Raw genomic sequence first — 19,657 nt, 5'->3', positions numbered from 1 at the left:
CAGGGACAGGTTATCCATCACCTCTCTAGGCAACCTGTTCTAGTGTTTCACCACCCTAGGTGTAAAAAATTTCTTCCTAATATCTAATCTGAATTGGCTTCCTTCTATTTTAAAATCATTACCCCTCATCCTGTCACAACAGGCCCTGCTGAAGAGTTTCTCCCCCTCTTTCTTATAAGCCCCCTTTAGGTACTGGAATGCCTCTATGAGGTCTCCCCACAGCCTCAGTATGGAAAAATGGCAATTTAAAAAATAAAGTTCTGGAAATCGTTAATGGAATGCTACTACTTTAGATTAATAGAGAAGTCCAGAGATTTTTCTGTAGGAGTAAATTGCATTCATGTGTGTCTTGAAAATTTAAACTCTGAGTTAAGAGGATGTAGTATCAGTGGTTAATAACTGAAAGGTAGCACACTAGTTCAGGTGGAGGATTAAGTGCTGGGAGATGAGCTCTGATTCTGACTAGCTTGCTCTGCAACCTTAAGAATAAATTAATAATAGCTAAACTTATCTGTTTAGTTTCCATCATTGGCAATGGAAAGCCGTTGCAACAATTACGTTGGTGCTACAAAGCACCATAAAGAACATGTCTTCAAAATCCCTACAATAATAGTAGTATTATAAATGCAAATGGGCAGTAAAGCAAAAGTAAACATGATAAAAAGATAGCTAACGTGTCAGAGCTGGGAATAATCAAAGGGAGACCTTGAGCCGTAAGAAAACTAGCTGGTAAAAGGAAGTGCAAAGTTTCAGTAGGCAGTCAGATAGACTGAAATGCAATATAATATGGCACAAATGCAACTGGACTGTATACTCAGAAATTTTATTTCATGAAGCTTGGAAACTGGGTTATTCTCCCTTTTTTTTTGGTTTTCCTTTTCATGGCATTGGCAAGTTCACTCTCAGTTGCTTTTGTGTAACTTTAGGACCTTGGGTGAAAATAAGATGTGATGTTAGAAAAAAATTAGAAAACCTAAATCATTAAGATAAGGTGATTTCCTTATGAAAATACCTAGCTAAAATATCTCTGCGAGGTGGGTGATATTTAGCGTTAGTTCTTAACTTTAAGGGGTACTTAATGATGGATAGAAACTTTTTCCCGTGCTGGCAACAGAAACCCAGCAGTGATGCATATTTATAGTGTGCTGATCATTGAGGGATTTTGAGCCTCACGTAAAGGAATTTTTCTGTGGCTGATTAGAAAGACTGTTTCAGTATTTCAAATTTGCAAGGCATTCCTGTATAAAAGAGAGATTCTGGCTACTTGCTTCTATTTACGGCCTCAGGAGGCTGAGGCCAGTAAGAACCTTGTAGCTCTGCAGAAATTCCTCTGAGATCCTGTCACTTCGTGTTTCAAAAACTTGGAGTACAAACTTTATGAAATAGTAAAATGTCTTTATACGAAGGTTGGCAAGCTGTTCGATAAAACACTTGTAAAAAAAGCAGTTGCATTGCTTAGATCTCGGTGAACGACTTGGGCATAAAAGCAGTTTTTCAACAAAGCAACAGCTTAATTTGGCTTTTTCAGCCTAGAGTGGAATATTGTTTGGGCACGTTTCTAGTGAGCTGATTGATTTCTATGAAAGTTAATTTCTTTTTTTCCTTAAATCAGCAGTGAGATTTAGACAATGTTGATGTGACATTGGCATGCACTGCATGAGCATACTTTTAAAGATGTTGAGCACCTGCAGCTTCCATTTACTTCAGCAGTGTTTGTGTGGTCTGATGAGGTCTAGAAGTATTGCCTGCATTATGCATTTAGCTAAATGAGGCACCTGGGTTTACAAAACTTTAGTTAATATCTTTGTAGTCAAGACGAGCTAGAAAATAGGTGTCTTTATATAACCTGTCTTAATGGTTTATTTCAGTGGACACAAAAACAGGACCAGTGACTTTGAGGGGGGAAATAGTGATATAGCCTCATGATTGCAATTCAGTTGTTGATGGTTAGGATTTTAGCTCTTTATGTAGCTGGAAAACCTGTTACGATTTTTCTGTGTGTGTACTGCCTCGAAATGTCACATCAACTTTTGCTAACATTTTTTTTTGGCTCTTGTTCACATTTATTCAGTGAAACAAAGAATGCAATTTTTCCAGTCATGGTTAGGAAAGTGTGATTTTGTTTCATGCTTTACCTCTCCTTGTTACATTCCTTGCCCCTTCTTTGATCACAGTTTAAGCCACATTGTTGTGCTTAGTTGTTTCATTTTGTCTATCTGCTTAGATCATATGGCAGGCAGGTTTTAGGATGAATTGAGAGTTGTAAATTCTGTTTGTTGTATATGCTTGAATTACTTCCCTTTACTCTTTGGGAAAGCTCAGGCCACTACAGAGTATTTCTGTTCCTTCACCGGGATGCCGGCTCACCTGCAGGAGGATGTTTGGACGAGTCAGCAAGCTGTTGGTAGGTACTGCTGTTGGTTAGTCAGGAGTGTGCAAAGAATAACGGGCTGCACGAGTGAAGTGGAAAATAGGCCACTCTGTTCTTCCTTCTGTAGCAGTGACAGCAGATGTAACACTTGCAAAAGCTGAAATCTTCATGTGAATAAAACCTTTCTAGTTATTGCTGCTTTTGCTTACCTTTAAATAAACAGTTGAGCTGGCTGCTTGCCCTCATGGTATCGCTGTGTGATTTTTCTTTGACTCACTACCTGGGTTTGGGCAACAGAGGTTGTTAAAATGAAATTACAAGCAGCTTGCTTTTTGTTCTCCCCTCCAAATAACTATGTAGGTAATATTTTTAATCGATATGTTTTAAAACACCTTTTAAAAAGTGGACTGGTGCATCAATCCTGTTATGGACAGAATGATAGAAACACAGTGTGATCAGCTTCCAAGATGATGGCAGCAGAAGGGCAAAGGGTTGCACCCTGGGCAGCTCCCAGAGTTGCCTCTCGCTCAGTAGCAGGCGCTGCCTCTGCACACCCTCCTGCTTTGTCATCCTTTGGCAAGTGTAAAAGGTTTGGCATTGCCCGGTACTGTACAATTTATCAGCTGAATGAGATGTGTAGATTCAGATTAGACATTAGGAAAAATTTTTTACAATGAGGGTGGTGGAACACTGGAACAGGTTGCCCAGAGAGGTGATGGATGCCCCATCCCTGGAAACATTCAAGGCCAGGTTGGACAGGGCCCTGAGCAACCTGATCTGGTTGGAGATGTCCCTGCTTCTTCCAGGGGACTTGGGCTTCAAAGGTCCCTTCCAACCCTAACCATTCTATGATTCTACGATTTGTATGCTAATACAGTAATATACTTTTTATTTTAAAAAAGAAAGTCACTATTTGTAATTTGTCAGATGACCTTGTTGTTACTGTATCTGTTACTTTCAAACAAGAGCATTGGTATAAACAGGCTTCACCTTAGCTGCCAAATATGGAATTCCCTTTTGGAAGCTGGGCAACAGTGATGCAAGTCCAAAAACATCACTGTGAACTACAAACGTAGGAGCGGGGAGAGAAATGAAATCTCTTGTCCTCCGCCCCTCTGTTTTTGAGTACTGTAAATTTGTAACTAAAGAGGAAAGTCTGCTTTCTTCCTTGGACTGATCTTGATGTGCAGAAGCATTAGTGTCAAGTTCTTAACGCAGATCTGAAGGAGTCGAGGGAAAGTTAGGGCATGGGCAGAGAAAGAATGGGGAAGCACATAGCCAAGTAGCCAAGGCAAGCGTATAAACTAACCCAGGAACGCTGGCTCTGGTCCTGGCCATGCAACCTTTCATTTATTTTAGGGTTTGTTTTTTTTTTTATTTGATGAATCTTATTTGTTTGAAACAGAAGTGGAAGAATATTGATTAAGAGAGAAAAAATAGCGTGCTGTGAGGCATGGCTCTGTTGGAAAAACAGGCTTTCTCCTGGGGAAACGTGCTGTGGCTGGGGTTTCTGCTAATATCATTATGCCAGTCAAAGGTTGCCTCTGGTCGTGTTTATGATTGAGACCACTGTGGCGGTAGAAAACTTTCAGTGTGGAAGAGGCAAAGGTAATCTGCTTATTCTCTTAAATCAATATTCATATAGCAATAATTTGTGTACTGTTCTCTCCATATTGGTATTCACAGAACTTAAATGACTGAAGTCATGTGGCACGAGCGTGTTGCGAAACGAAACTCGCAGTCGAGTTGACTAAATGCTACAAATGAACAATGTTGGCGGTAAAATCACAGGGGAATGGGTACGTGTGTACTGTAGTTACATTTACTGTTAAGAGAGAGGCAACTCATTGAAGTGGCAAGGATTATACTCTCTTGAATGCGAAACTGGAGTATTATGTACCAATGCAAGTTCATACTTGTAAAATATTTGAGAGTCTATAATAATTTATGTATTTACATCTTATTGTTTCCTCTATTTGACGTTGTCTCAAACGGAAATAATTTGACTTTTCAGCTGTAGTTGCTGTTTGCTATTGTAGTCTTGTGAGAGGCTGAATCACAGAAATATCGATCCAAGTCAGAAAGCAATGCATTTGATCCCAAACAGTTCCCTTTCTCTGCAGCAATATCTCTACCAGTGATGGTGTCTGAAAAGCTGTGTTTTGTTCCTCACTTTAAAAATTCTTTTATTGATGAAACTTACTGTCTTGAGGAAGGTAGAATGTCTGAAGGTGTTCATGCCTCGCTATAATCTCTCAATAGCTGAGTAAACCTAAATGCTAGATTCACCTGCAAATCCTGAAAATACTTGTTACCACTGAGTGCTCTTGATGTGTGTGAGAAAGAGCAGCAGAACTAAACCAAACCTGTCTAACTAGTTGCCTGCCATGCATTCTAATAAAAATCCCAATCTAGGAAGAGATCGTTAGTATTTCGTAACTGTGCTGTACTGAGAGCTGTACCATGGCTTTGCTTCCTTCCCAAGAGGACAGTGCAAGTGGTGATGAGTAATTTTTACTGCTTCCCACAGGCTCTTGCATATGGTCTCTCCTGTGGCTATTTTGTCGTTTCTTCTCTTACTCTCCCTGAAACAGAAATGAGCCGTACAGCCCATAGCCTCTCAGAAAGCGAAAAGCACTCAGCTGGTGTTCTGTTTGCTACTATGGCAAGCACAAAGGTATTGTGGCGGCGGTGGTGGTGGTAGGAGCTTGAGGAAGAAAGGAGGTGAGTATGGGAGATGAGATGTAGAAGAGGTTGTGTTTGAGAGAGAAACAGATTAAGGTTTTTGCCAAGCTTGCAGAGGAAGACTTGTGCATAAATTAGCCCATAATAAGCTGTGAAGGAAAACCTCTCAAGATTTAGTGGTGGGTTTTTTTTTTTTAATTTTATTTTGAAAGAGATGAAGAGGATAAGAAGCTTCCTGTTACAGAGTGAGAGGGTTAAGAGTTTTCCAGTAGTGCTGCAGAAAAAGGAAGTAAGAGCTTGAGGAGCTCTCCTTTCTGTTCCCCACTTGGTAAGAAGGTGCAAAACAAGATAGAACAGGGGCTGGGTCAGAAGCTAAATACTTCTCATGTGAACTGCTTGACACAGAAATCTAATATTCCAGAATATTTCTGGGTCATCCAGTCTAATCTGTTTTATTGTAGGTAGAAGTGTTGTCAAGATTCTTTCGTAAATTTACTTTCAAGATGAGTATTTTCACATCGTGCATGATTGAAAAACAAAACAAAAAACCCAACAAAAAGCCCAGGCCCCAGAAACTGCCACGACTCAGAACGCTGCAGATGTGTTTGCACAAGTAACTGGAATTTCTGTGGAATATTTTAACCAAATTTCACTACACATTTGTTAGTAACATTGAATTTTCCCATATCTTTTGAAAATACCTGCTGAAAGGGTGTGTTTGCCTCAACTGTGGCCTTAATTGAGCTCATGATTTGCATAAATGCCTTCTGACCCAAGTCCTTCCCCTCTATTTTTAACTGCCGAGTTCTACGTTGTGAAATAAGATTCTGTTTGCATGTGCTCGCTACTGCTTAGCATATGGTTCAGGAGATGATAAGGTCTACGTGTATGGTTGAGGAAGGGATCACTAGCAGGAGTGATTGGCAGCTCTTGCATTCTGCTTCCAAAGATGTGTTGTTTCTTGAGCTTCTTTGCTGACATTCGAGAACTGACACAGGCTGCAATTTTTTTAATTCTCTTTTACTGAAGCAAAGTACTAGAACTTAAAAAAGATTTATTTGTTTCAATAACAGTGTGTTTGCCTGAAGGAATGCTGAAACTAGTCCAGGACAACTGCTTTTAGAACAAGTTGGCTAACTCACCATGTTACTTCAGGAAACTAAGAACAATTTTGACTTGTATAGCAAATACAGAAACTTTACTGTTTTGACTTGACTTATGAGTGACGTATAGCTAAATAATTTAGATTTATAAAAGACCTCCCAGCTCTGGTAACTCAGTTTACATGGATCACTTGACTGTAAGTTAGAAACTGACAGGTGAAATGTTGGTTGGTATGATATTAGAAATTATTATACCTCTTGAGAACTTCAGCTATCTCAACAGATTCAGAAAAAAAACCAACACAGATGCCTCTTAAATAAAAATTAGTTGTTATTAACAAAATCCTGTTATAGTCTTTAAATCAACTGATACTTAACTTCTGTGTCTGAATTTCTTATTATATTCTTGGTCTTTTTCTGTGGGAGCACAATTCTTTGATTTGGCAGTATTTTTTTCTTGAATTTCTGAAATAATGTATGTGATAAGACTGTCTGAATGGAATGTTGTAGAGATAGTGTTAACTGACCTTTGCGAAAATGAAGTCTGTAAGTGTGAGTTGGGGTTTTTTGGGGGGTTGGTTTTGGGGTTTTTTTGATTGCTTGGGTTTCTTTTAATTGGAAGACAGAACTGACTTTTCTTGTTGTGAGAAAGATTGGAGGAGCTGAGATTACTGGAATAGTGGATCTCTGAAGGGCATTATTCATGTTTGCTTCTGTCTTTCCTAGGATTAGCAGTTTTAAAATAAATATTTTCAAATGAGACTACTGCATGACTGCTTGTTTCTCCTTCAGTTGTTATCTGCTTTCTACAAAGTTCATGATCTTGAAATATTTTAAAGTCATTCATCTTGTAGATAAAAGCACATTGAGGTCAGGCTTTCCAATAGGCAGAGCAACAGCTATAGCTTCCTGTGCTTGCTGGGAGTGTCGGATCACTCGCTCAAGGATAAGGGTTCTGGGCTAAATAAGAGCCCGTATATGAACTGGGGAGAGTCTCAAACAGTATGGCTTTAAACATGTGTTCCCATAAACTGGACCTCGCATGTGCTTGGGCTATTTTGTTGTTCATTCCCTGCTGACTTAAGTAGAGGATGCTATTGATTTATTTTTACAGTCAAGTGAAAATAGATGTTGTAGACAATTGACTTAGAGGCAGAAGCTAGATCCACTGGAATGGAAACTACATCCAGAGGTAAAGTAGGACAGTTTTACTATTTTGAAGCAATGTATCTGGTTCCCTCGTGCATTGATTGCAGGAAGAGTCAATCCTTTATATGTGGCTAGAAGGTTTTCTGCTTCTTCTGTCCTCCCTTTCTTTCCCTGTCTTTACTAGAGCACTTGGAAGCATTCGCACCAGAAACACCGGGACTCTGCTCCAACTGCAATTATCCTTGGCTCTCACAGCTCCTTGGTATGTCGTGAGGTCTGAGAGCCTGAAGAGATCTGATGAGATGAAGGCTGCTGATGCGTGCAATTCTAGCAGCATGAGATTAGATGTTTGACTCCTAAGCAGATTCACTTGAGAGAGATGCTTCTTATCTTACGGCTCATGAATTTTGCAAATTCAAAGGTGTTTAGAGAAAATTCTCACCTGCGTTAATACTTCCATGGATACTGCAGATTCATGCTAAGATTTATCTTGCTTGTTCCAAAATGCTATATTCGTTGCTTTGGTTCATTATCGTTAGTGTAGCTGACAGTGGGTTTCAGCCTGCATCTCTGAATGTGTCTGTTCCTCAAACTGAGTTCCTATATGAGTTGTTGCCATGTTCTCAAGGGCGCTGTGGACTCCAGAGTTAGCTTTATGTTCATACTTTTTGATTAAAACCAGTCATTGTACAGGATAACCAGTTGTTCCTTTGCCCAGTTCTGTCACGCTCCAAATGAGAAACAGAGGTAGACAAATTAGCAAATTTAATTTGACCTTCAGTTCAGAACAACCAAAAGACCATTACAAGTTGAATGCCATTTATTCTGCCTCTCTCATGAGTTCAGTGGTGGGAAAAAAATGTCAGTGTAGAACTTTGTCAAAATGATGTTCTTAAGCTACGGAAAGAGCGCGAGAGAAGCCTGTTCTCACTATGGGATGCTCAGTTTTGAAGTTAAGAGAATGAACGTGACTTGGTTTCACTGGGAACAGGTATGGTTGCTGGCTGATGACCTTAGTTCCTTGTTGGGAAGCAGCAATGCTCTCTTAGTGGTTGGAATAAAGACATCTGTAACTGTGAAATCCTGATTGCCTGGTGTTGAAGTGAAGGGAAAAACGTAGATGCTCCATTAGCAATAATAATAATAATTATTTTTTTTTAATTTCAGACTGATTAAAATTGGACCCCATGGTGACTTTGTAGAATTTCGTTCTGGTCCTTCTACCTTCTCACGAGGGTTGTTTGCTTTTTGGTTTTTTTTTGGGGCAACTTTCCAACTATAATAAATGTGCTATCTTGTGCAACAGGTATTGCTGATAAATCTGGACTTTTTGTATACTTGAGAGGAAGCATTTGGTTGTGTCATGAGCTAGAAAAGGAAAATTAAGTAACTGCAGGTGTTAGGCTATTGTCCTTCTGACAGGTCTTACATTGAGTCAGTATATTTTTTTTCTTCTGCTATAAATGAACCTAATGCATTATAATGGTTTAGGAAAAAAAAATCTACATTTGGTGTTTGAAACTGAGGTTCTCACCAAAGAGACTGAAAAGAAATACAAGCTTCCGAATATTTGATGTTTTAATAGTAATTTTCCACTTATCAAAGTTGCAATATTTAGGCAAATTTAACACTATAGAGAAAGATATGTGATGCTCATTAAGCTGGACTGTGTAGTTACAGTATGTTTTTACACTATGATTTTAGGACCTATATGTATAGAACTACTGAAAAGCAGACAGTTAATGTTATTGAGATTTATAGTTAGTTGCAAACATCCTTCTTATGAGTGATTTTATGAAACAAAAGGCAGATCATTTTTTGGGAAAGTCTCTAAAGGATCCTGTGTCTGTGGCCTTAGTAAATAATTCACAGATAGATAAAAGCTTGTTTCCTCTTTATTTCAGAGGTATTTTGCTCCTTGCTGCTACTGTTCCTTATTTTAAGGTAAGAAATCCTCACATGTAGTATCCTTTCTGGAAGGGAGGTATTTCCAAAATCTGTTCATTATCTGAATCAAGCCTGTCTATAAAGAAATAAGATAAGGTACAACTCCATCCCCTGCTTTAATGTAGCAAATGCTGGAAGAAATTACCTGGAGCAGCAGCATAATTATACAGCTTTCAAGGTTTAATGTGAATACTTCAGTTTTTAACTTTATAAACAGGCTATCAGGTCTGCTTATGCCAGTCTGTTATAAAATAAGCCTACTCGTGAAATCACAGTTCTCAATCACTCAAGATATTTTGGAGCCAGTCTAACTTTAGTAATGGTAACAACCCTGTAGCTGGTTGAGGTCTCTGTGAGTCTTCATCAGTAGATTTGGAGTGACAGTGACTGAAGTTATGTTCTCTTTCCTTACAAATACAATGTTTTATTCTTATAGTGTAAAGGTTAAGAAAAGATTAAGGTTAATACGAATTCCAGTGGTCTGTTATTACAGAGATCTTAAAAATCTGTCTGTGGTTGTGACTGTGAAATAGTCTGAAACTATTAACAGTTAAAAGTTATCTGTGCTACAAAGATTTGCTTTTAATTTTCTGAATTAGAAACTACAGGGGAGAAAAGGAAGAGCATATGGTTAGGTTATGTGTAATGGTGCTGGAATAGTTCCAGTCTCTTCATGTTGATACTAAGAGACCTCTGCTCCCCACTCACAGGCTAATGAAGTTATAGCTGGGCAAAGGAATTTATTTTTATAACATAGAAAATCTTATCAGTGCTCATATTCACTGTTCTAACTTTTTAATCATCTGTCCTCTCGTACATAAAGGACACATCATCTATGGTAGGTGAAGATTGTGGTTTTTTTTACAGGTATTTAGCATCTTCTGTGAGACTCTGGGGAAGCACGCAATAGAAGGGTGTTGTGTTTAATGGCAAGTAGCTTAACATCACTTTAAGAACTTGCCTGGTTGTTTAAAGTGCACATTTCCTCCTGAGTTCATAGGCTGATTTCCAGAGGAATAAACAAACAGAAGGATAGCCATACCAACAGTGGTTTTTAGAGGTACGCCTGGGGATATTGTATAGAAAATAGACGAAATCTGGGCATAGTTCAATTTCTAATAGGGTACTGTGATAACACTGAGTGTCTATGCATAATCTGATGCCAGTGATGCTTTTAATATGATCTCTTTTCTGTGGCTGGAACATGCCAGGTTTTCCAGCAGGCTAAGCAGTGTTCTGTGTGTTTCTCCCAATGTAAGTAATGAAAGTCAGATATTTTTTTTAAAAGGCTAATTATTGTAATCGGTCACTCTATATTTGAAAGTCTCTGCCAATTTATAAATGTTTATAGTAGACTTAATTTTAGAATGTTAATTTCAACAAACAAAACTTTAAAATTTTTTTTTTTTTTTAACCAACCAACCAAAAAAATTTTTTAATATTCACAGATTATAGTATGAGTCCTGAGTTAGCCTTCTTTTGGACATGCATTTGTGCAAGTACGTGACATTTGCAACTCTATAAAATTATCGGAAAATGGAAGAGAAAACAATGCTTAGGAATTTACTATTGTTGCATTTTGAGAAGGGTAAAATCTAAAATCTTTAAATGTCTAAAATCTATTTCTGCTGTGTTCATAGTTTCCAGAAGGGCTTCATGTATGGTCTTCAAGTCTTGGAGGTAGCAGAAGATAAAGAGAAGTGCTGCCTTCTGGTGTTACTGTATGTGTATGAGGTAGCTGGTGGCATCTGGGATGTCTGGAGGGAGACCTGGCGAGGTTAGTGGGTATCGTCAGGCAGTGACACCAATGAGCTCTGTAGCATTCGGGCCTCTTTTTGAAAATTGAGATTATAAGGACTTGGAGACAAAAGATTCAGAAATGCAGTATGAAATGTAGCTTATTATTTCTGTTCTGAAAAAGCGTATTCCTTGTGTGTACCTGGATCAGCCTTGGAGATTCTCTTTTCTCTCAAGTTCTTTTTATATTGCATTGTAAAGACTGTCCTGTTTGGTGTAGGTTTGTTGCCTTGCTCCCCCTTCCCAAGTTTACTTTTAGATATTGTTCCAGACAAGATGCAAACTCAGCTTTTAAAGACTGTATAGTCACTACCTGCCATGAAGAGGAAACTCCACACCCAGATTCAAGCAGATGAGGTGACATACGTGTCTGTAATTTCTGTATGAGAAGCCTTTTCCTGTGCCCTACGCGTGTACTTTCCTATTTGCAACACTGAGAAGATTCCCACCGAACCTCTGTGGGATGTGTCAGCAGGCAGGTCAGCTACACAGTCCACAGACATTAGTGACACAGTAAACTTTTGGCTGTAGTGGAATGAGGTAAAAGTCTGCTGGTTTAATCTGTTCCTTTTGTGGCCAAAACTAGCCAAATGTAACTCGGGTATCTGTGTTGTTGGGCTGCAGGAACAAGCTGTAGGTGCTGTGAAGTTTTTTAGCAAAGTGACAGGTGTCCTTGAAAGTGAAGGAAGACAAATCTTTTAAAGGACTGATGTGGTCATAGATTTCTTTTTAAATTTCTGCTTACAGTCCTTACATTTCACATTTTGAGTTTCTTATGTAGCTCTCAAAATGAGCTAATATATATGCATTGAAATTCAGCATGTATACTGGTCTGTAGAAATAAGTTAATATCAACCTGTGGATATTCCCAGCTTCTGGCATTTGTGGCTGTTTGCCGAGTGGATGAAAAGGAGCTGAGTGAGCTACTAACTGGATAAGGCTTGGTGTCGTTTGAGGAAAATGGTAAAAGAATTACTTTCCTAGTCTGTTGAAAAACATGTACCCTAGTGCCATCATGTGTGGATTTTTTTTATCTTGTAATTCTTCTGGGTTGGTGGCTATTTCTATATGCATAAAAAACCCCTAAAGCATAAGGACTCATCACTTTTGGAGGAGGATTGAGTCACTTTTTCCCGTCAATGCTAGGCGCTTTTACTGGTACTACTACCTTTGTAAAGGGCTATGGCCGAATGCTATGTACAGAGTCCAGTCTGTGAGCAGCTTGCGTAAGGTAACCAGTGCTGCGTGTGATCAGTTTAGTGGCTTTGCTGCCACGTTCCGGATACCATGGAAGGTTTTTCAGTTAACATCTAGGTGTGCTTCAGTGTCATGGCTTTGCCTTGTCTTAGAGTGGGAAAAAGTTTGTAACTCATGTTGGTGATCTCCTGCTGAGTGATTAAATTTGTGCTGTATGGCAGCAATTAAACAAAGTGATTAAAGCAGATGTGAAGAAGACAGCTGTGTGAATGTTGTGCTCTGGGCAGTACTGTCTTTGAAGGACAGTGAACTCATGGTGTTCCCTGGCTTTGTCCTGCAAAGTCACAAATGTTTAATTTCCATTAATGATGCTTACAGGAGTGAATTGTTGTTTTCTGTTAAGTTTTTCTAGCTACGTTTTCAAATGTTTTTATGGTGCACTTCATTTGTTTAAGAAAATATGCACTTTAATTATTTTATTTTTGTTTATAATATTGTGTACTTAATGTAAGAAAGCTATTATTAGTATGTAGTGTAGTGTTAGTATCTCTTTTAATTGATGTGATAGTCACAGTAGCAGCTTTAGTGTGATTGCAGTCTTGTAAAAAGCCAGTTCCTTGATATGGATAATTAATTCTGAAGTTGGAGTGTATGTTAAATTATCTGTGAATTCAAGAGAGGTCATTAAAAATTTGAATAATAGAGATAAAACAATAATTTGAACCGTGTATTATTTTCAAATCCTTCTGTTTTTCTTATGGTCTGGGACAAGTTTTTTCTAGCTTTCCATTGGCTTGCTTGTAAAGTAGTTTCTCACATGTTGGCAGCACTCTGAAGTACCGTTACAATAGGTAAGACAGTTTAACTCCTTTGATATGTTTTAATTATTCTAAATCTCCTCAGTTGTACCCTTCTAAAGTTAATTTGGGACTCCTTGTTCTTTTCAAATAATTTGGAAAATGGAAACTGAAAGTGTTATGTAGAAGAAGTAGTGATGCTATTTTCATTTTCTGCATTGAATACTGCAGTTGGACATAAGCCAGCTGAGTAATGTTTTTTTTGAGCAAGAGGACAGAATTTTCCTTTGCACTGTACAAATTAAAACATTAACGTTAAGGATTGCAGAATGGGATGTTTGTTGGTGAGGGAGAATCTCAAAGACCAAGTTACAGTCTTACACTGGTACAGATTTTTATAACTGAGGAATATTCTCAGTTATTGCTGGTAGGCGTGAGGACCCTTGCATTTGGATGCTGCCTATGGCAATCTGAACTAGAGAGTCAGGAAGTTTTCAGGGTGGGGATATTTCATATCGGCAGTTTCATTTCTGTAAAAGGTTAATCCCTCCTAAAATAGCATGAATTGTAATACTTCTGGCAGTAGAAACAATGTTGATTTTAATTTTCACCCCTTGTTTTGGATAAGGGAACTTGAAGCAGGGAGAAGCCTGGTGGTGGTGGGACATTGTGCCTGTTTTATCAGGCAAATTTTTCTGCGTGGAATATCAAAAGCTTTAATAAAAATTGTTAAGTTACAGCCTCTTAAAGAATGGAGTTTCTTTTCAATCCTATTTTGCTATGTTTTTTTGCTCTGATTCAGTGAGCACGTTACCACCATTAGCCTGGGGCGGCTGTTTAATGGAACCTGCTTGATTAAACCTTGGTCTGTGCCGCTTGCTCCCTGCCCTCAGCAGCAGGACCCTCAGGTTGGTTGGCCTGCTCCCAAGCCAGTGTTTTACTGTGGACCAGATGAAAATGATGACGGACAAAGTCCTTGCTTCTGCTTGGCTGTCTCTAGCATGGGTGCCTTTTGTCTCATGCCAGAGCTGTGTAGTTTGTTGTTTGGATTTGGTTTTTAAACTTCATCATGCTTGCTCCGCTCTCTAGTGAGAAATGTACTGATAATAGGATCTGTCAGAAAAGGGTTTATGAAAACTTTCCTGCTGTATAACTATGCAAGTTCTTGAAATGTGTTCAGAGTTCACTAGAGTTTTTCTGTATATTCAGCATGAAGTAGAATTACTTCCCCCTGCCTCAAGTGTTTCGTAAGAGCATAGGTCTTCAGGGAGTTGAACAGTATACTTACCTATCACACACACCATTTGACATTATTTGTTGAATTCTTACGAGTGGGGAAATGGCTAATAAAGTTGTGGGTTTTTTCTTTTTTTTTTTTTTTGCCCCCCCCCCTCCCCCCTTGGCTATTTAATACCATTTTATTGAGTAACCAGAATTGTGTATTTCATCAGATTGCATTGGCTGACTTGGTATTGAAGTTTTAAATATATTTCTTTCTTTCTGAAATTATCTTGAGATTACTATTAAGTGGGAAATATTGCTAGTTAAAATACTAGTTGGTGGAGATCTCTTGGAAAGTGCTTTAAACAGCTATTATGTTTGCATAAAAATAGTTAACGTTGGAAAAGTGTTCATATAGACTTGCGTTTCTACCAAAGCAAATAAATGATATTTCTGTATTTGAAGGAGGCTATCTTTATGATTCTGAAGCTGTTGGTAAAAATACATTTTGTGATATCTAGAATATGGTATCTTTTGGAGTTCTTTATCCTTGATACCCATTTATTTTAGATAAGTATTTAATTATTCCGATTTTTGCTTGATGTTCACAAAACCTGGTGTCCTAGAAGTATGTTGTTTGCAGCTCAGTAAGACTGCTGTCTTTTCTCAGATGCGATAATATCTTAAGTTGTTGGGTTGTTTATTTTTTTTAAACATCTTTCATTGTTTCTCATTTGTATCTTAAAATCTTGTGTAGAGTGGCTGGCTGTTAAGTGATGACAGATTTGCAGTGGCCGCAGTGTTAGGCAATGCTGTTGAAGGGGGTGTGTGCCAAACGATGTACTGGATTGCTGCAGTGACCTTCAGTCCATGAAGGTCTGAGTAACTGAACGCAACGCTTGCATCTGTAGAACTAGTTCAAGGGTGGCCGTATCACTGGGGTGATGTGCCCGGTGAAGTAGACATGCCAAAGAAGGGTGTACTGCAGTGACTACGTTGGGTTGGGATTCAAGCTGGTATGTCTGCGTGGGATTGCTCTGTACTGCATAGTTTAAAAGCTATGACCAATTTTAATTGTCTGGAATTGGTTTTGGTTCTGCAAACAGTATAATTTTGTCTTCATGGTCTCAGTAAGCGAAGTTAATACTCAGTTGTGGAGTTAATACTTTGCAGTTTATGTAAATCTTCTGCATAGGTAGCAGAACCATGTATGAGAGGGGATGGGCATTTATCATTTACTCTTAAAAATTTGGACTAATTAATGAAGTCAAAAGCAATTTCTGTGAGATAAGGTATGCACTTTTTACCTGTAAAGTTACACATTTCTTGGTTCTGCATCTGTGTCTTGAGCCAAGTTCTTGTAAATGACTAATTCACGAAAATAAAGGGCTGCTCAGTGGGAAGCAAAGAAGGAATCTGAATTATGGTGTCAGTAGGTCCTGGTGAATCCTTCTGCTTAGGAAGCAGACATGTACACTTCTGAAGTTACTCCTGAAAGTGTACTTGGTGAGCAGGTCTTATGAGCTGTTAATGCAGTATTTGGCCTACTTTTAGTAATTGTAACTTCTTGGGCTTTCTTTTGCCCTTAGGAAGTTTTGGGTGTTCCCCCTCCTACCCCAAGTACAGACTTGGAAGTTATATGGTTAAAATACTGTGATATGAAGCTATTTCATTTTCATTAGCATACAGGAATAAAAGTTTGTTTTAGAGGAGGAGGGTCCAATCTTATGTTTGTTTGTCATGTGTGTTGGCTGTTAAGATTTGCATCTAAGTACCTGAATGGGTGAATATTTTGGGGATAGTTGCAAGGCACGTTGTAAGTTGCTGTCCTTCCCATTTCTCCACAGAAAATCTTTGCAGAACAAGAATGTGTTTCTCTATCTGTCAGTTCCAAAATAATTTAGATCACTGCAAAGTAACCCATTCCTTCAGTTTCAGCTGCAGGTAGGTTTGGAGTAACAGAAGACCTGGCTGGAGAAAGAGGACCTTCAAGCCTGTATCCTGACATGCTTGGTCTTGCTTCCTTAGAGGTCAATGTTGCACCAAATCCCAAACACAGTGAAACACTCTACAAGAAATAGAGCAGATTGTAATTCCATTACAATTTAATTTCTGGGTTTTTTTTTTGTTGTTGTTTGTTTTTTTTTTTTTTTTTTATTTGGAGGGAATATCTTTTCAAAGATTTCCTGGGTGTTCTTGTTTGAGAGAGGAATAACAACTATTTCTGAATTAAGGTGCAGCACCACAACTCAGGTTTCCCACTTGGAATCACTACTGAGTGACTCCAACTTCAAAAGTGGGCTTACTTTTTGCAAAACTTGTAGCACAATGAGTTCTCTTGTGTAGTCAGAATACACCTGTAATTTTTCTTGTCCTATTTTTACTTCAAAAAACATGATGCAAAATGGAAGCCAAGCACAATGTTAGCGATAGATATGCATTGTGGGTTTTAGTACTGAAAATTACTGAGAAAAATGATCACCTGTAGTTACTAATGTGTGTAGGCAGTTATAATTTATGGTTGATCTCATCCCCTCCCTGCATTCTTCCACTCAGCCACTTCTCATCTCATGAATTTCAGAGATGGGGGGTGGTCTAGAGGAGGGTGGGAAGCAGACTGGAGTTGGGCAGGACAGAGGCCTGGAATTAAAAGCCAGAGAAAAGAATTCAAGTTGATTTTTTTAGCATAGCAAACCAAAACGGTTTGGGACTGGAAGAGGGGGAAACTGAAGTTTACCAGATATGCGATTGGGAATTTGGATGGGGGCTTGTGGGTGGCTGAATTGTAGCTGGTGAGTCTACAGAAGTGTGTCAGCACTGTGGGTACTGGTGCTTATCAACAGCTGTCGATGATACCTGAATCCTGCAAAACCTCACCGTAGGCAGTAAGCCGGTTACGTTGTATGGCGAGGGCTTTGAGATACTACTTCATTTTCTGGTTCTGTTGGTCTTCCCTCTAAATAATTTCAAACTGTGATTATTTAAAAGGGTAGTACTGTGTTCAGGCTGAACATTTTCATATTCTTTGACTTTGTGCTTCAGAGTACACAGTTTCATATGCCGTGTAGGGGCCTGTCAGTAGCCAGCACTTATTATATAAGTACGATTAGTTTAAAATAATAGTATTTCAGAAGTAAAAGTGGATTGACAGTGACTCGTGAAATTGAGTAAGAATGTTGCGGTTCCTAGATGTTTCCAGGTGAGTTTTCCAGGTGTGGGATATGACTGTGCAGCTTTTTTTTTGTGATAGTAGACAGTATCCTGGAATTTCAGGAAAAATATCCTCCAAAATTCTCTGTAGGCATATTTGCAGTTACCTGTATGGTTTCAGAGGTGAACGGATGTAGGTTAACAAAGTTTCTCTATGCAGGAGTTTGGAATTTTTGAAGTCTGTGTAAAAAGGAACCTACTTCTAATATCGAAGTGTAATTTATGCATAAAAACAGATTGGCTTTTCAGCTTCGTAATCTATACCAACTTAAAATAAGCCATTATACTTGTATTAATTGGTGTAATGTAAGTCAGAGCTAAAAATATTCCTCTCTCTCTTTTTTTTTTTTTTTTTGTGTACAGAAAAGATGAAAAGGAGTATGCACTGAAGCAAATTGAAGGTACAGGGATATCCATGTCCGCCTGTAGAGAGATTGCAGTAAGTGTACATAAATGAAAGTACTTTTACTGACACTGTTATTCAACAGATAAGATATTATATTTTCTTGGGATTAAGTTAACACAAAGTTGATCTAAATGTTTTCCTTAAAGTGTGCAAACATGAAAGTTATTCAAACATAAAGTTTTCTTAAAATGTTTTCTAAATAATACTTTTTTTTTTTTAACTGGAAAGAGGTGTTCTTGCTAGGTAATGCTTTCTAGTATAGTTTTGTTTTATCTGCTTTTATGTGTTGAGAAGGAAATATACATGAACCCTTTAATGATGATTTATTTTAAAACTTTTTTTTTAAATTACTTGAAGGAAGAAGGTTCTAAAACATTACAACTGTCATAAGTCTGCTTGCTAATAATGTATTTTGTTTCAGATGAATGGTAGCTTACTCTTCTTTACCACCTGAGAACAATTTGTTCTCCTCATTCCTTATTTGCTTTACTAAGTACAGAGAAATTTCACAGCAAAATAAGCAGCTTTAATTGTGTTTTTATTACATGCATTTTAGGAGGAAAAAATGGATTCAGAAACTGCACACTTTTGAGCACAATAATGCCCATGCATATGTGTGTGTGTATCATTCTTTCAAACTTGGTAAGAATTAGGTTGGTTGTATGTGAAGATAGATTTTTATCTTTGAATGTTTGTTTTATGACTGAAAATGTGCATTACTGCCAAAATGTTGGATAGTGAGTAAAATTTTGTAATGCAAGAATTTCTTGCATTGCAAAAGTAGTGCACTTGCTTGATTAAATATTTACCTTGTTTGAATGCTGTCACTATGCTGAGGGCTGTTGAAATGTGCGATAGGATTTGTGCCTAGAGCTTTTTATAACCTAGTAGTGTTGAAATACAGCAATCAGGTGTGCAATGCAGTGTGAGGCATTAGAAACTCATGGTGTTTATGAACTGAATAAACCACTGTATTGTGTTTAGTGTAGTGCCTGTGGTAATTCTGCATGAAGAGACTTAGCAGATAAAACTACTCTCCTTTTAAAGTGCTTGTCACCGTAAGGTCAAGATCACTCGTGGATTTGAGAGGTGGCCACAGTTACTTTAGACAGGATCTACCCTGTGACCTTTTTGCTCATATTTCTGCGTTTGGAGGAGATAAAGTCTTCTTTTAACATTGGTACTAGATGATATTCTTGTTACCGTAAAGTCTGTTTTGACAGCAGTGAGTTGTTTTGTTTGTGTGTTTCTTTGATTCTTGTCTGTCTTTTTGTCTGTTTTAAATTGTACTACTGTGGAGGTGATGTGTGGAATAGTCCAAAGGAGACTTTCCTGTTGTCCTGAGAGCACTGTGGTATGGAGCTGATTCTGTCATACCTGGGTACACATCATGAGGAAGTAGAGAGTGTCAAATTATTTTTTTCCACTGATGATACATCTTGATTTTGTTTATTTATTTATTTATTTTTAAATTGATGAAGCTTTGTGCAAAGCTCAGTTACAGCCTGGGAAATTTCACAACTACTGTGTAAGTTGCTTAAATCCTCTCGATGGTTCTTCCTGTAATTCTTCCTCAAATAATATTTTATTCTTCTCCAGATTTTATTGCAAAACTCTATAAGCTGAGATAATGTAGAAAATCACTGTTTGCCTCAGTGAAATTTCAGGTTAGTCAAATATTAGAAATGTGAAAACAGTAAAGATGAAATAGCTGAAAACGAAATATGAACTTTTGGTCCTACAGAAACAAGCAAAATCAAGCACATTTTCCATG

The 19,657-nt window shown here is 38.1% G+C and overlaps 1 protein-coding gene across 4 annotated transcripts in view; it reads left to right on the top strand.

The window, feature by feature from the left end:
• CDK19 (cyclin dependent kinase 19) overlaps positions 1–19,657 on the top strand; it is a 144,899-nt gene that overhangs the window by 14,890 nt on the left and 110,352 nt on the right. For 2 of the 4 annotated variants that reach the window (XM_086743465.1, XM_086743463.1), the window contains exons 1-2: positions 9,233–9,252; positions 17,841–17,916. In XM_086743465.1, the coding sequence (XP_086599591.1) occupies positions 17,893–17,916 (24 nt within the window). In that variant the 5' untranslated portion in view covers positions 9,233–9,252; positions 17,841–17,892. Of the gene's footprint in view, positions 1–9,232; positions 9,253–17,840; positions 17,917–19,657 lie in introns of those variants that run through there. The other 2 variants (XM_086743466.1, XM_086743464.1) reach the window with 1 other exon arrangement.

Source organism: Chlamydotis macqueenii, chromosome 3, assembly GCF_036417535.1.
Source record: "Chlamydotis macqueenii isolate bChlMac1 chromosome 3, bChlMac1.mat, whole genome shotgun sequence".
NCBI classification, from domain to species: domain Eukaryota; kingdom Metazoa; phylum Chordata; class Aves; order Otidiformes; family Otididae; genus Chlamydotis; species Chlamydotis macqueenii.
Note: the sequence above shows the minus strand (reverse complement) of the source record. Positions and strands in the feature narration are given on the sequence as shown.